Source organism: Aegilops tauschii, chromosome 5 (assembly GCF_002575655.3).
Source record: "Aegilops tauschii subsp. strangulata cultivar AL8/78 chromosome 5, Aet v6.0, whole genome shotgun sequence".
Lineage (NCBI taxonomy): Eukaryota > Viridiplantae > Streptophyta > Magnoliopsida > Poales > Poaceae > Aegilops > Aegilops tauschii.
The window spans coordinates 444899411-444913624 of record NC_053039.3 but is presented as its reverse complement, the minus strand read 5'-3'; the positions used below and the strand labels follow the sequence as shown (position 1 = coordinate 444913624).

The following is a 14214-nucleotide window of genomic DNA, read 5'->3' as shown; positions in this document are numbered from 1 at the left end:
ATTATCGGTGGAGACCACTTGCAATATTTCTTTAACCTTTGTGTCCAAGCGTAGTAAAGTCTGAGACAAAGTTTCTAATAGTAAAGTTGAGGAATAGTCCTTGTGACTGAATACCTTATTGTTTCTCTAGTCCCAAATCTTTCGTATAAACAACAGTGCCACCGAGAGCTAGTTATCATTGTCGAGGCTTGGGGAAGTGGAGATATCCTAGATTAAGGGTGTCGGAAGGGGGGGGGGGGGGGGGGGGGGGGGGCACGGGAGCATAAGGGCCATTATTTGCATGTTGACAATCCTAATAAAATGTGTTCACGATTTTGTTTCACCTTTTTATAAAAATAACCGAATTCAGGTTTGAAGGGTAATTTCGTATTGCCATGTACTCAAGAACGTGAAACAGTTTCTATGTTTGGAGAAAATAGGCTGAAATAAATCATAACCAATACTTTTGTACGGCACTAAATACGCTTTCTACCTACCTCTCTGTAAAAAGGCTTATGAGGATTTCCAAACTTTGAACCTTTTCCTACAAGATTTAGTGCTTAATGTTAACCTGCACAGCTGGCAATTCCCCTCGGGAGCAAATCTATATAAGGTTTCTAGTGGACGAGAGGGGCGTTTTAGCACCCAGGAGCGTATGCTCCTTGTTTTTAAAATTTGTTTTAAACGTATTTTAAAATGTCACGAAATTCTGACAAAATGTTCCGCGTGTACATCCCGACATTCTACGTAGTCACAAAGTTTTTTGAGGCATGGACCAACTCTTTCAGATAATTGTGTCCTTCAAGATTGGGCTCAGTGGAACCAAGATCTTCCCGGGTGCTGCCATGGTGTTGTTCTTACTGTTGATGTATCTTTGTTACTCCCTCCGTCCCATAACGTAGGACGTTTTTGACACTACACATAGTGTCAAACAACGTCCTACATTATGGGACGGAAGGAGTAGTTTCTTAGTTTCTTTTTGCTAACTTTTATGTAGTCTTTATTTTGTTTGTGCACTTTTTTGCGTTTTTATAAAACCCTTGCTTGTATCATTTAATAATTAATAAAATATCCCTAAAAAAATTATGCAACAGAGTCCTGCTGTTTTCCTCAAAAAACAAAAAACACTTCCATTTTTTTAAGCCGGCCCATCTTAAACCGTTTTAGGAAAATTATGTAATTATTAATTCAGTGGTTTTGTAGTTTAGTGTTCAAGTCGGATCAAACAGTAGCTAAGATATGGTATATTGGTGTATAATCAAATTTGTTTGATCCAAATAATCATGTCAATTGTACATGGACACATCTGTGTACATACTGTAGCACTATACAATTCTCAAAAAGAAAAAAAGAGAACACATTGTTTTTTATGGTCACACTCTCAATAAATGAACTAATGTATGTGCCTCACTCCTTGTTTCTTCGACTAATTCACAGTTAGGCCACCTACCCCATGGAGTAGCAACATTCTTTGAACGCTTGGAGGTTCTCTTGGAATAAGGGTACGAAGGCATCCACGCTGCCGTCGCCGAAGTTGGACGGCGCCAGGAAGAGCATCCCCTCCGTGGGAAAGTAGGCCGGCATGAAGTAGCTCGGGCTCCCCGTGCCGAAGTCCAGCTCGTAGAACGGGAACGTCAGCCAGCTGTCCACCTCCACGTCCGGGCAATGCGCGTCCTTGCAGACGGCGCTCCGCGCGAGCCCCTCCTTCTCGGCGGCGCCGGAGCTGGCGAAGTCGACGAAAGATTGGAAGTAGGCACCGTCCACCCTCGCCACCTCGTCGTGGATCACCTGGGCGGCGTGCTTCAGCGGCCGGTTCAGGAGGTCGCCCACCGTGGAGCGCGGGAACGCCCACAGGACCATGTTGCCGAAGTACTCCGCCGGCTGGCCGAGGCGGTGCCGCCCGTCCACGGACAGCCGGATCTTGGAGGTCTCCTCGGGGCTCAGGTCGCGCGCGCGCGTCATGGTGCGCCACAGGTGGGCGAGGATGGTCTCGAACCGGCTGAACGGCCGGCCGCGCCCTTCTGACGCCTTGGCGCGGAGACCGGCGATGAAGTCCTTGGTGAAGTGCGCCTTGTGGATGACGATGTTGTCGGCGGCGTCGCTGTGGTGACCGACCACGTCGGTGGGCGACGGCAGGTAGTACTCCCTGTTACGGTGGTCGTGCTCCACGCGAGGCGACGACCGTGGCTTGAAAAGGTCCTTGTGGTGGTGCACGGGCGGAAGGCCCATTGGGAGCCCTCTCGTGCCGCGCCCCCAGGCCACGAGGAAGTTGCTGGTGGCGTGGCCGTCGGCGACGACGTGGTTGGACGTGAACCCGACGGCGAGGGAGCCGCAACGGAACCGCGTGAGCTGCAGCAGCACGACTTCCTCGTGCACCGCCTCCAGGTCAGGATGCAGCTTCAGCAGCTCAGGCGTGGGCTTCGAGGGCACCATGTCGGTGAGGTCGGCGTCCACGGTCGCCTCAACCAGGCGTGCGCCACGGTCGTTGAGGACGACGGACGGCGTGCCATCGGGCGCCTCGCCAAGCTGGCCTGCGAAGGCGCGGTACTGGGCAAGGACTGTGGCGAGGCCGTTCTCGATGGCGGCCGTGGATGGCGCCGGCGCGGCGAAGGCGTAGATGATGGCCATCTGCATCTCGAACGTCACCCTGTCGAAGATGGACAGAGGAATGTACTCGGTGGCCGGCATCGGCGCTTCGCCGGCACTGTAGGCAGGCTTGACGAGCTTGGAGCTCAACACCTTGACCTCCATTGCTGTTTGTCGGGGCAGCAGTTTCTCTGTCGCTAATCAAGTTTGATCGGCGAGAATGATCAAAAGTTTGCAACAAGAGAGCTTATTGCTTGCCGTCTTGTACTCTTGTGTTCTGTGTATGATTTGGTGGTTGTCCTGATGCTGGTTGTAAGATTTATAGGAAGTCTGGAACACGCTCGCGGGAAACGGTAGCCGGTAGGTGAAATCAAACCCCCGTAAGTGTAGTTGAGACTTGACCTGGCCCGCCTATAATCCATGCTTGTGTTTTCACTAGTGAACGGCTGTTACCCAGAACGTGCAAACGTCACAATTTTTCTTCCTTTTGAAATTAAAAGTTAAATAGAATAGTTATTTCTTAATTAGTCAAGTATAAATAGCCATCCGACTCAATATATGTATTATTGCTAGAAGTAATCTTTTGGAAATAAAAAAACTATTATAAAAACAAAACACTAGTCTAGGAAATAACAAAAGTCTGGGAAATAACAAGCCTGTTTCAAGAGTTTGTCTCCAATAAAAGCATGTTGAGCAGTGGACAATGAGTTCCACAATGATATCACTCAATTTACGCACGACAAAGACTGAAAGCCAATTTCCTTGCCACGTGCCTATATGTCTTGGTTTCAGGTATCTTTTCCCTTTCGAAATTAAACATTAAATACTAGGATAATTATTTCTTAGTCAAGTATTAATAGCAGTCCGACTCAATATTTCACTTACCGCTAGAAATAATCCTTTCGCAATAGAACGAGAAATAACAAAACAGTTATAAAATATAAAATATATGGTTCAATGTGCAATTTTTTATCACTTCACATATTTGATGAACCTGTAGTGAGCTGTTATTAATTATGTTTTTTTTGACGAGGGGAATGGCCCCATGTTTTATCTGTCGGAAACCATGAGTTCACCAAGAAGGGAGGAAAAACGCAGAAAAGCGGGGAAAAGAACTATGGATGTTTGAGTTAGTGGTTCTGCTAATTAAGAATAAATTAGTTGAGGAGTACTTTTGCAATTAGCAGTGGGCACTAACGCTGGCGTTGATCATTAGAGTTTTGGCATTAGATAAGCATGGTTTTGCTATAGGCGGCGACCCCCGGTTTGCCAAAACAGATGGAAAATTTTACACTTATATGGTGCACTAGAAAAGAGATGTCTACATACACATTAGATAATCGTGACTTTGCTAGAGGCGGCGAACGTTTATCCGCCAAAAGTATTGGAAAATATATATTCGATGGTGGTCGTAAAGGCATGTCTGCATACACATGACGGTGCATTAATCTGTGGGTTTTGACATCATCATCCCATCAATCAGTGCGTCAAAATCATCAAACGCAGCGCAGACGAACCTGCCCATGACCGTGAGGATTTTTTAATTTTTTTTGAAAAGGATGACCGTGAGGATATATATATATATTAGTTGGTGGAGAGTTTGGGAGCAAGTTGACATTGTGCTAACCGTGAGCAACTGTTGGTCTAATTTGTCTGCCTCCTTTTGCATTCTCTTTTGCATTGATCCATATGTTTGTAATTAACTCGATAATGACGTATTGGTTCATGCATGCGTGCTGTCTGTTTAAGCACAAGTATACTAGCAAGGTGCAAGGAGAGTGTAGCCGTATGTGAATACTTTTGAATGATCATCTAAATAACATGTCAAGAAATTGCAACGGAGAAACTGCCAATAAAGTACAAAACTTCTTCCACATCCAAATATAATTATTGCACCCTTCAGTAGACAGACAAACCACAGAATTCACAATAATAATCAACAAAACCACCTCGCTCAAGCCGTGTTCAGTTTATAACGAACATAGAACAAAGGATACTCATCTAAACCATATCGCACCATCGCATCTCAGAAAGGGTAAAAACACAACTGAAACAATTAAGTACTCGCAACTCGCAAGTAGCAACATACTACCAGTATTTCAGTAAAGGTAGAACAAGCAGGCCGTTCGATTACATTAACACCATCAAACAAAATTTGACACAACTCCGCACTAGTGCATAATAAACCGAAGGTACCTAATACCTCCATACAGTTCAGCAACGACATAGTTTAACAACTGAGCTGACGACGCGTAAAAGGGAGCAAAAGCTCGAAAAACATAAAAAATGTAGCCACTTTGATACCCAGCCCAAGAAATAGCAGTTCCTACACAAGGCGAAAATGAAGACTTGAGATTCAACCTACAATAAACATGTGTCTGTAGCTCGAGCAATGCTTCACGGGCCATCTACAGTGCTTGCATCACTAAATCCAATTCGAGAGTGCAGTACGATATGTAAAGTCCTCTCAGCTCCCTACAGCACAACCAATTGACTACAAGATCTGAGCTGGTTCCAACACTTTTGGATCTAGTTTTACAAAATCAGCATGATTTCAAGATTAACAACCCTATCTGATGAACACATCAATCATGTAAAGCACATCCCGCACCTGATCCAGTGATCGCAGGCAACAACATCCACATTGGCTGGCTTAATGCCTGCTGGTCTTTCCAATGCCTCGTCTTCCAGAGAAGAGATGCTTCGGTTTCAAGGTAGGGATCACGCGGTCTGCCTCCCCATGGAGAGCCTCCTTGTTCCTGTTCTTGACAGAGTCCCTTGACTTCTTGATGGCCTTCTTCTTTTGAGAAGTGTCCTAGAGCCCATCACCTGGCACGACCGCTTCAATTGGTCGGGATTTGGACTTAGACCTCGACCTTGTACGCAGTTTCTTGTCGGGATGTTGGCTATCAGCGTCAATAGCGTCATCACAATTAGCTCTGCTCAGTGACCTCTCACGCTTACGGCCTCTTGACTCACTATGAAGTCAGTTCACAGCAGCATTAGGATCAACACCCATGGATGTGAGTTGCCTGCCCAATCTCTTGATTGTGAATTTCCTGTCTTTCTCTTGTTTCCTTGGAACAATAGGATAACTCTCTGTAGTACTCTTCTTCATCCTATGCTCCTAGATGACCATTGCCTTCTTCCTAATCTTACCCAATATGTCACGATGTTCTTCAGTTAATTTGCCATGGCCATCAATCATGAAAGCATCTTGAGCAGCTTCTTCTTCAAGACGAAGACCCTCCTCCCTTTCCAGTTCTTCACACCTTTCCAAGATATCTGGATCGAAGAAATCGGCAACATTATGCCCATCTAATATCTCAGGGAGAATATCTTCCTTCCATTCATCATTGGCCAATAAGTAATGCTTCTTGAGACTGGCGGAATAGACACCAGCACCTCCATTCTCATTCTCAAGGTCCCTCTCAAGCTTCTTCTTTTCCTTTGCAGCCACAATTGCTTGAGCTTCAAGAACAGCCTGATGAATGCAAGTAGGCCTATCTCTGTTGTCATGAGGCTTGGGCATAGCAACATGAAACCTATTTAAGAAGTCATTGATCTTCTTTGACTTCATCTTGATCTCCACTCTCTGCTCGAGAAGCCTCTCACATGCAGCATTTTTAACAGCCATCACACCCTCGTCTGTTAAGGCACTCATAGTCAACAAAACACCCTCTTCACTAGGATCTCCACCTTGAGGTATAGTCTTCATAGCCTCTGATTTCATCTCCATTACCAGCTTCATGTCCTCTTCAGAAGCCCATCAAGTGATTCATGAACAAGGATTTTATACTATGGAAGAGTGCAACTTGCTGAGCAATAGTGTACCCACAAGACCCAGAGATATCCAAGAAGAACAGCACAACAACCCTCAAGTGGGCAAGAGCGGTGATACTGCACATTTGTATGATGTTCATGTCCTCAAAAGGCCGATCAAGGATCCCTGGAGTGTCAATCACTTGGTACCGAAGATATTTGTAATCTGCAAGGCCAACAAAAAGTCATTTTGTTGTGAAAGCATAAGGCCGTATGTCCACATCAGCCCTTGTAACCTTGTTCATGAAAGAGCTCTTCCCAACATTTGGATAGCCACAAATCAAGATAGTACGGTGGTTTGGGTCAATTGATGGAAGCCTGGCCATGTGCTTCCTGATCTGCTCCAGGTATGCCAAACTAGGACTGATGCGCTTTAGAACAGTAAACATGCGACCTAATGCAGCTACCTTAAGGCACTTGTACCGGTACAGGGTGTCTCCATACTTGAGCAGCCTCAGATAATCCTTGGAAATCTTTCCAATGATATTTAAAGTCGTATTGATCTGACCCATGAAAAGTTTGTAGTGATCCATATTGTACAGCACATGAAGGAGATTGACATAGAAAGGGTGGATGTCATCCAGTCGGGGGAACTCGTCAATGATGGTGGACAACTTTTCATAGAAGTTCTGCTGAGTATAGAGAACCTTGCTCATATAGAACTGGCAAATGCGGTTGATAGCATAGCCCTTGTGGACAACAGTTGGCGTTTCCTTTGCGTGCGGGACAAGATTATGTCGATGAAGTCCTTCCCAGGAGGGACAACAGTGATTTTCTTGAAATTATACTACACCATCTTGCCCGATGGAAAGATTGGCTACTTATTTTTGTAATACAAACATATGTCATGTCAATACAATACAGATAAACAGGTGAAAGAACTAATGCAGAAAAACAGGTGCAAGCAAATGCAAGAAAGCACAATTTCAAGAAAAAAAAAGACAGGAATCTAGCAATCACTACATAAAAATACTATCAACTTGTAATCATGTGAAGACAGTAGATTCATGCCCAGCATTATCAGTGCATCCTTGTTACACACAAGGAAAACTTTGATTTAAAAAATATTAGAGAAAAGGCTCACACCAGTTTCTTTGTTGACCGTTAAATTTAAGCACAAATAGTTGGCATCACAACCCGAAGACAAACTCTGGACCCTAGACATGCACACCGATCTTACATGAAAGGAAAAACATCTATATAGCTACATACCAGCAAGTCAAAACCCTGTTTCTTTGTTGGCAGTTGAAAATAGTTTAAGCACAAGTATAATCAGTTGCATCACACCAGGAGAACTAAACCAGGCCCTGAACCACTCAAACTATCAATCAACACCTTATCTACATCAAATCGACCAACCTTATTGAGCCACTTGTTACAAATCCTACAGTCAAATAGGAGAGGCATACCGCAAAACAGATGAAATAATTGCTCTATTCACAAACTCTTGAGAGATTCAACCAAGGATAAGCATGGACAGGTTGAACTAGGCCACAAATCTACATAGGTAGTACAAGTCTAGAACCGCAGCCATCCGCGAGGATCATCGCAGGTGCACGACTATGCGAGACGGCCGACACGCGAGAATGAATGCATAGAGCGGATGGGAATGTCTAGCTACTTACGACTTGAGTCGGCGGTGGGAGGAAAAGATGCGGTGACGGCTCGGGGAGTCAGGCGGCGGCGGCAGCGGGGGGGGGGGACGAAGAATGCTAGGCCATTGCGTCTCTCTATGCGTGGGGCGTGCGTGAGGTCGGTCGACGTCTCTAACTGGGCTGAGAGTGGGCTGTAAACTCTGGGCCGAAATGTATTCGGCTACTTCGGCTAACCGATTTAAATTGCGCCCAGTTCAGACAAAAGTGTTCCTCGGACAATCAGTCAAAATACTGGTTACCAGGAAGCTGGGTGTTTCATCAAGCCAGCTTTTCGGTCACGTACTGGTTTAAATATCATACCGATTGAAAAAAATTGGTTAGTAGCACAGAAAACCGAATTCTTATGTGCGTGTACTCGTAAAAAACCAAAAATTGATTTATTCGGTGTCAGTTTCGTTCTAGTTTTTGTTTGGTCAGGTTTTATGCCCACTGTTGGGGATATAACTATTGAGTTAACCCGCCCAAGAGGGGACGGGTTAAGCCCATGGCGGTTTATCAAGACAAAGCCATGGAGATGTTGAAGATGGCGGTTCACTATGCAGACTCGTTGAGGGCCCGAAGCCCAAGGGCGACTTAAGGCCCAACAAGTGTAAACCGCCATCTAAGTATAACTTGTATTATAAGGCATGTATAGTTAGTCACCGAGCCGGACACGCTGTTTATGAGCCAGCCGGGACTAGGTGAGCCACGTGGTGTCAACTTGTGTATATAAAGGGACGACCCGGCGGCGACTTAGGGCAAGAAACAACAGATCGAAAGCTAGGTCAAGCGTATTCGCTACCTGGTAATCGAGACATAAGGAATACCACCTCAAACAGGATTAGGCCTTTACCTTCACCGCAAGGGGCCAAACCAGTATAAACTCCTTGTGTCCTTTTTCCCGTTTAACCCCTTTAAGCTAACCCTGTTGCGATGGCTCCATGACTAAGTCCTTCTGCTAGGACATCTGCCGTGACAATTCCACGATAGTTGGCGCCCACCGTGGGGCTAGCGCATGGTGGTTTCAGGTTCTTAAAGCGCAACTTCGAAGGGATCAAGGGACACGCTGTGGGCCGGATGACCAAGAGTCGTCGCGGAAAGCTCTACATCGACGATGCAGGCTGGGGCCCCTAGGCCGGCTCAATCGAGTACGGGTACCGGGTCCCCTTCGGTGGAATTCATGTTTTCATCAGCAAGATCGGCGAGCCAGGCCCTGAGCCGGCATCCGCACCGACATCGTTGAGACGGCTGAGCATGCACGACGCGCCCGAGTTCAGCCCGCCGTGAAACGTGCCTTCGTGGGATTTATCCATGGGGCAGAATCAGAGGATAGATCTGTATCTGGTGGTGAGACGGTCGTCTACTCTGATGGTGCATCATCCACTGGCGAAACTGAATCGTTGTATCAATTGCAAGATGGCCGGCTTGAGGGCTATTCCGATGGCAACAGTATTCCGGACCATTGTGAGCAGCCGAACAGGGTCGCGATTTTCATGGCTGGTACCCAGCCGGCGCAAAATTCGACGACTGCGGCAGCGATGATCTCCGGGTCAGCAACAACAATGGCAGCCGGGGCAGGAGTCCCTGTGCGCCCGCCGGCTCAGGTCTTGACCGACCTACTGGACAATCTGACAGCATTGTTAGCAGCAAATGTTAACCCGGCAAATCAAGATCAGCATAACGTGGAGGTTGCAAAATTGCGTGACGAGATAGCACAAGCCAAGGAAGATCTGGCAACTGAGAATGCTAGGATAACTACGGAGCGAGCTGTTTTGGATGCTCAGGCACAGCGGATTCAAGCGGATTCTTACCGGCTCACATTGGATCAGAACGCTTCAAACGAGATTCTAAGGAGGAGACACCGGAGTCGTCTACCCCTGGTTTACGATCCAAGGAATCTTTTCAATACACCTGGAGCGGGGACCAGTAACCCGCCAGAGATAAATTGGGTGGTAGCCACGACTAGGACCAGAGCCCCGGCTTAGCCGCTCACAACAGATCCGCCTCGTCTGAATAATACCCCGCCATAGTATGTGCCAACGCCACCGGGTCATTATTCTATCTGCGGCGACACGATTGGCGGCTCTCCCAGTTGAAGGCGAGTCTCCAACTGCGATTGAAACAAGGAGGGCTAGAAAGCTTCTTCAGATAGCACTGGTACAACAGGAGGCTTATTCATACAGTCACGAGAGGATTCACTCAACCCCTCGCCCAAGCCGGAGTTATAGCAGACACATTGACTCGCCGACCGTTTCAAGCAGTGACAGGCGCCATAACCAGCCTTGTAGACATGACCCGGCGTGTGATGGTGCTTAGGATTTGGTGGACCAGGGCAGAGCACGTCGAGAGGCTGAGCTAGCGGCTCAACAAGCGGCTCATTAGCATCCTCCGGTTTATCCGACAACTTCGGTGGAGATAGGTGTAACCTCCTGAACCTTGGGAGTACCATGTTTAGTGCCAGCTTTACGTAACGTACGTTTGCCGAAGGATTTCAAGGGTCCTCGTAAGGTGCCCAACTACACAGCTGACTTACCCCCTGAAGCGTGGGTTGAGAGTTATGAGATGGCGATGGAGCTGTTGGATGTTGACGATGTTGCATGTGCTAAGTACTTCACCGTGATGTTGGAAGGAATGGCCCGTACTTGGTTGAAAGGGCTGCCAGCCAACTCCATTGGATCATGGGCCGAGCTAAAAGCCCGGTTTATCCAGAATTTTAAAGATACGTGCAAGCAACCTATGTCAATTGTGGATTTGGACGCCTATGTTCAAGAAGTGGGCGAGTCAACAACCAATTGGGTGCGCCGGGTCTCGGCTATCCTGCACTCATCGAATCACATCAACGCCGGCTCAGCAGTCTTAATGTTAGAGAAGAATTGTCGTTTTATGCCCCTTAAACAGAAGCTTGGGCGGCTTAAGCGCCACTGTAATGATATGGGGGAGCTCATGGTGGCTCTTGTCAAATATGCCGACTCTGATAGTACCAAGGACCCCGAGTTTGATGAGGAAAAGCCGGGTAAGGGAAAGAAGAGTAGCGGTGTGAAAGGGCAGCAGCGTGGCAATGGTAAGCGCAGAGCTGATGGGAATTTGGACTTCGTGGCTAACACTGGCGCGCGGAATTATAACCAGCGGTGCAAGGGAAGGCCGGCTCAGGCTGAAGGGTCAAAAATCAACCTTGAAGCATTGTTGAATCAGCCGTGTCCGAAGCACGGATCGCGTGAGAAGCCGTCCTCTCATCTATGGAAGGATTGCTACGTCATGAAAGAATTCAGGAATTCCCATATTTTCCAGGATAATCATGGGCCGGGCGGCGGCTCAGGTTCCGGCACTCATGGTCCGGGTTACAGTTGTGGCGGTTCTAATTCTGGTTTCCAGGGCCAGGGGAATCAGGGCAATCAAGGTGGTTTTCATCAACAATCTGGTCAGGGGACTCAGCAGCAGTAGTCTGGTTATCAAAGTAATCCGAAGCAACTGAATAGTGGGCAGTACCACGTCTTCACCACAAGTTTATGCAAGTGGGATCAAAAGCTCCGTAAAAGGGCTGTAAACGCCATTGAGCCGGCGGTTCCCCGTTACTTGCGATGGTCTGAACAACCCATTGTGTGGAGTCGTGAAGATCACCCGCCCCGGGTTGATAATCCGGGTCACTTGGCTTTGGTGGTGGCGCCTCAGGTTGGAGGATACAAATTCACTAAAGTACTCATGGATGGAGGTAGCAGCATTAATATCCTCTACTATGATACTTTCCGTCGTATGGGGTTGACTGATAAGAATCTTAAGCCGTCCAATACTGTTTTCCATGGAGTGGTGCCTGGTAAGTCAACGTATCCTGTAGGTAAGATTGCTTTGGAAGTGGCTTTTGGGGATGAACATGACTCCAGGGCCGAGACGCTAACCTTTGAAGTGGTCAAGATTCAAAGCCCATATCACGCTCTATTTGGACGGCCGGCTTATGCCAAGTTCATGGCACGACCCTTTTATGTTTATCTACAGCTCAAGATGCCGGGTTACAAGGGGACCTTCACGGTGCATGGAAGCCGGAAGATAGCTTTGGAGTGAAGAAGGTGACGCTGCTTATGCTGAGTCTGTCTGCGCAACAGAGGAATTGAAGTTTTATAAAGACAATGTTGACCCGGCAGATATGACATCTTTGAAAAAGCCAACTACGGAGCACGATCAGGTCTTGAAGTTTAAGTCGACAGATGGCACTAAGCTAGTTGATTTCGTTCCTGGCGATTCATCCAAGCAGTTCAACATCAGTGCTAATCTGGATCCGAAATAGGAAAGCGCGCTCATCGAGTTCATCCATGAGAACGGGGACAACTTTGCATGGAAACCTTCTGACATGCCAGGTGTACCGAGGGAACTCGCTGAGCACACTCTTAATATTGATCCAAAATTTGAGCCGGTCAAGCAATTCCTTCGTCATTTTAATGAAGAGAGGAGTAAGGCCATTGGTGAAGAAGTGGCCCGGCTCTTGGCGGCTGGGTTCATTGTTGAAGTTTTTCATCCTGAGTGGTTGGCTAACCCGGTGTTAGGACTTAAGAAAAATGGCACTTGGCGTATGTGTGTGGATTACACGGATTTAAACAAGGCTTGTCCGGCTGATCCTTTTGCTCTCCCCCGTATTGATCAGATTATTGATGCTACGACGGGTTGTGAGCGTTTGAGTTTTTTGGATGCTTATTCTAGTTATCATCAGATCAAGATGGGAGTTAAGGACCAGGAGAAGACAACTTACATCACTCCTTTTGGAGCCTTCTGTTATATATGTGTCTATGCCTTTTGGGCTCAAGAGCGCCCAGGCGACTTATCAACGGTGTGTGCAAAATTGCCTTCATAATCAGATCGGGCGTAATGTTCATTCTTATGTGGATGACATTGTAGTGAAGTCCAGGAAAAAGGAGACCCTGATTGATGATTTGAAGGAGACGTTTGATAATCTCCGGGTTTATAAGATGATGCTTAACCCGGCCAAGTGTGTTTTTGGTGTGCCAGTAGGCAAGCTTTTGGGTTTTCTGGTTTCGGAACGAGGTATAGAAGCTAACCTGGAGAAGATAAAGGCTATCACCTCTCTGGCCAAACCGGTGTGTATCAATGATGTCCAGCGTTTGGCGGGTCATATTGCGGCCTTAAGCCGGTTGGGTGAGAAGGCTATCCCTCTTTACCGGATGATGAAGAAGACATATCACTTTGTTTGGAGTGATGCTGCTAATGAAGCGTTTGAGGACTTGAAAAAACAGTTGGCTGAGCCGCCCGTTCTTGCTGCTCCCATTGATAAAGAGCCTTTGTTGTTATATGTGGCTGCCAATAGCCGGACTGTCAGTGTAGCCATTGTGGTGGAAAGGAAGGAGCCAGGCAAGGAGTATCCGGTTCAATGGCCGGTTTACTACATCAGTGAGGTACTTATTGAGTCCAAGCAGAGGTATCTGCATTGGCAGAAGCTCGTATATGGGGTATTCATGGCTAGTCGAAAGCTCAAGCAATATTCTCTGGGTCATCCTATCGCTATGGTTAGTTCCGCCCCTTTAGGGGATATCATTCAAAACAGAGAAGCCACATGTCGGGTAGCCAAATGGGCCATTGAGCTTGGACCTCATGGTTTAAAGTATGTGCCCCGTACAACCATCAAAACTCAAGCACTTGGATTTTATCAATGATTGGACAGAGTTGCAAACGCTTAAAGAGAAGCCAGATAACACATATTGGACTATTCATTTTGATGGGTCCAGGAAATTGGAGGGCTCGGGGGCTGGAGTTGTCTTGGCTTCCCTACGAGGTGATAAATTCTCTTATGTTCTCCGGTTGATGTTCCCTTGCACTAACAATGCAGCTGAGTATGAGGCCTTGCTCCACGGTCTTCGGATGGCTAAGGAGATGAACTTAAGCCGGGTGAGGTGCTTCGGCAACTCAGATCTGGTAGCTCAGGAAGTTTCCGCACTCGGGATTCTAAGGATCCACTCATGGCGGCTTATCATCGAGAGGTTGATGCTATTGCTGGGCATTTCAAGGGTTATCAGGTTGAACATATTGATCGCAGGAAAAATGAGGCGGCTGATGCTTTAAGTCGGCTAGGGTCTCAGCGTAAGCCGGTGCCACCTAATACTTTCCTGGATATTCTGCATAACCCTTCTGTCAAATTGCTTACAGAAGAGGATCTCGCTTTTCCTGACCCGGAAGCACAATTGGTGGCGGC

At 47.1% G+C, this 14214-nt stretch overlaps 1 protein-coding gene and 1 pseudogene across 1 annotated transcript; both read right to left on the bottom strand.

The window, feature by feature from the left end:
- Positions 1 to 647: 647 nt before the first annotated feature.
- On the bottom strand, positions 648 to 3358 carry LOC109753848 (putrescine hydroxycinnamoyltransferase 3). Its single transcript, XM_020312771.2, has one exon. The coding sequence runs from the start codon at positions 2728 to 2730 to the stop codon at positions 1426 to 1428; it is 1305 nt and encodes a 434-aa protein (XP_020168360.1). The 5' UTR covers positions 2731 to 3358; the 3' UTR covers positions 648 to 1425.
- A 1860-nt stretch (positions 3359 to 5218) lies between these two features.
- On the bottom strand, positions 5219 to 7183 carry LOC109753852 (nucleolar GTP-binding protein 1-like; annotated as a pseudogene).
- Between the last annotated feature and the right edge of the window lie 7031 nt (positions 7184 to 14214).

Excerpts from the sequence above, each read along its gene's own strand:
- LOC109753848 (XM_020312771.2), bottom strand. The coding sequence starts at position 2,730 with ATGGAGGTCAAGGTGTTGAGCTCCAAGCTCGTCAAGCCTGCCTACAGT.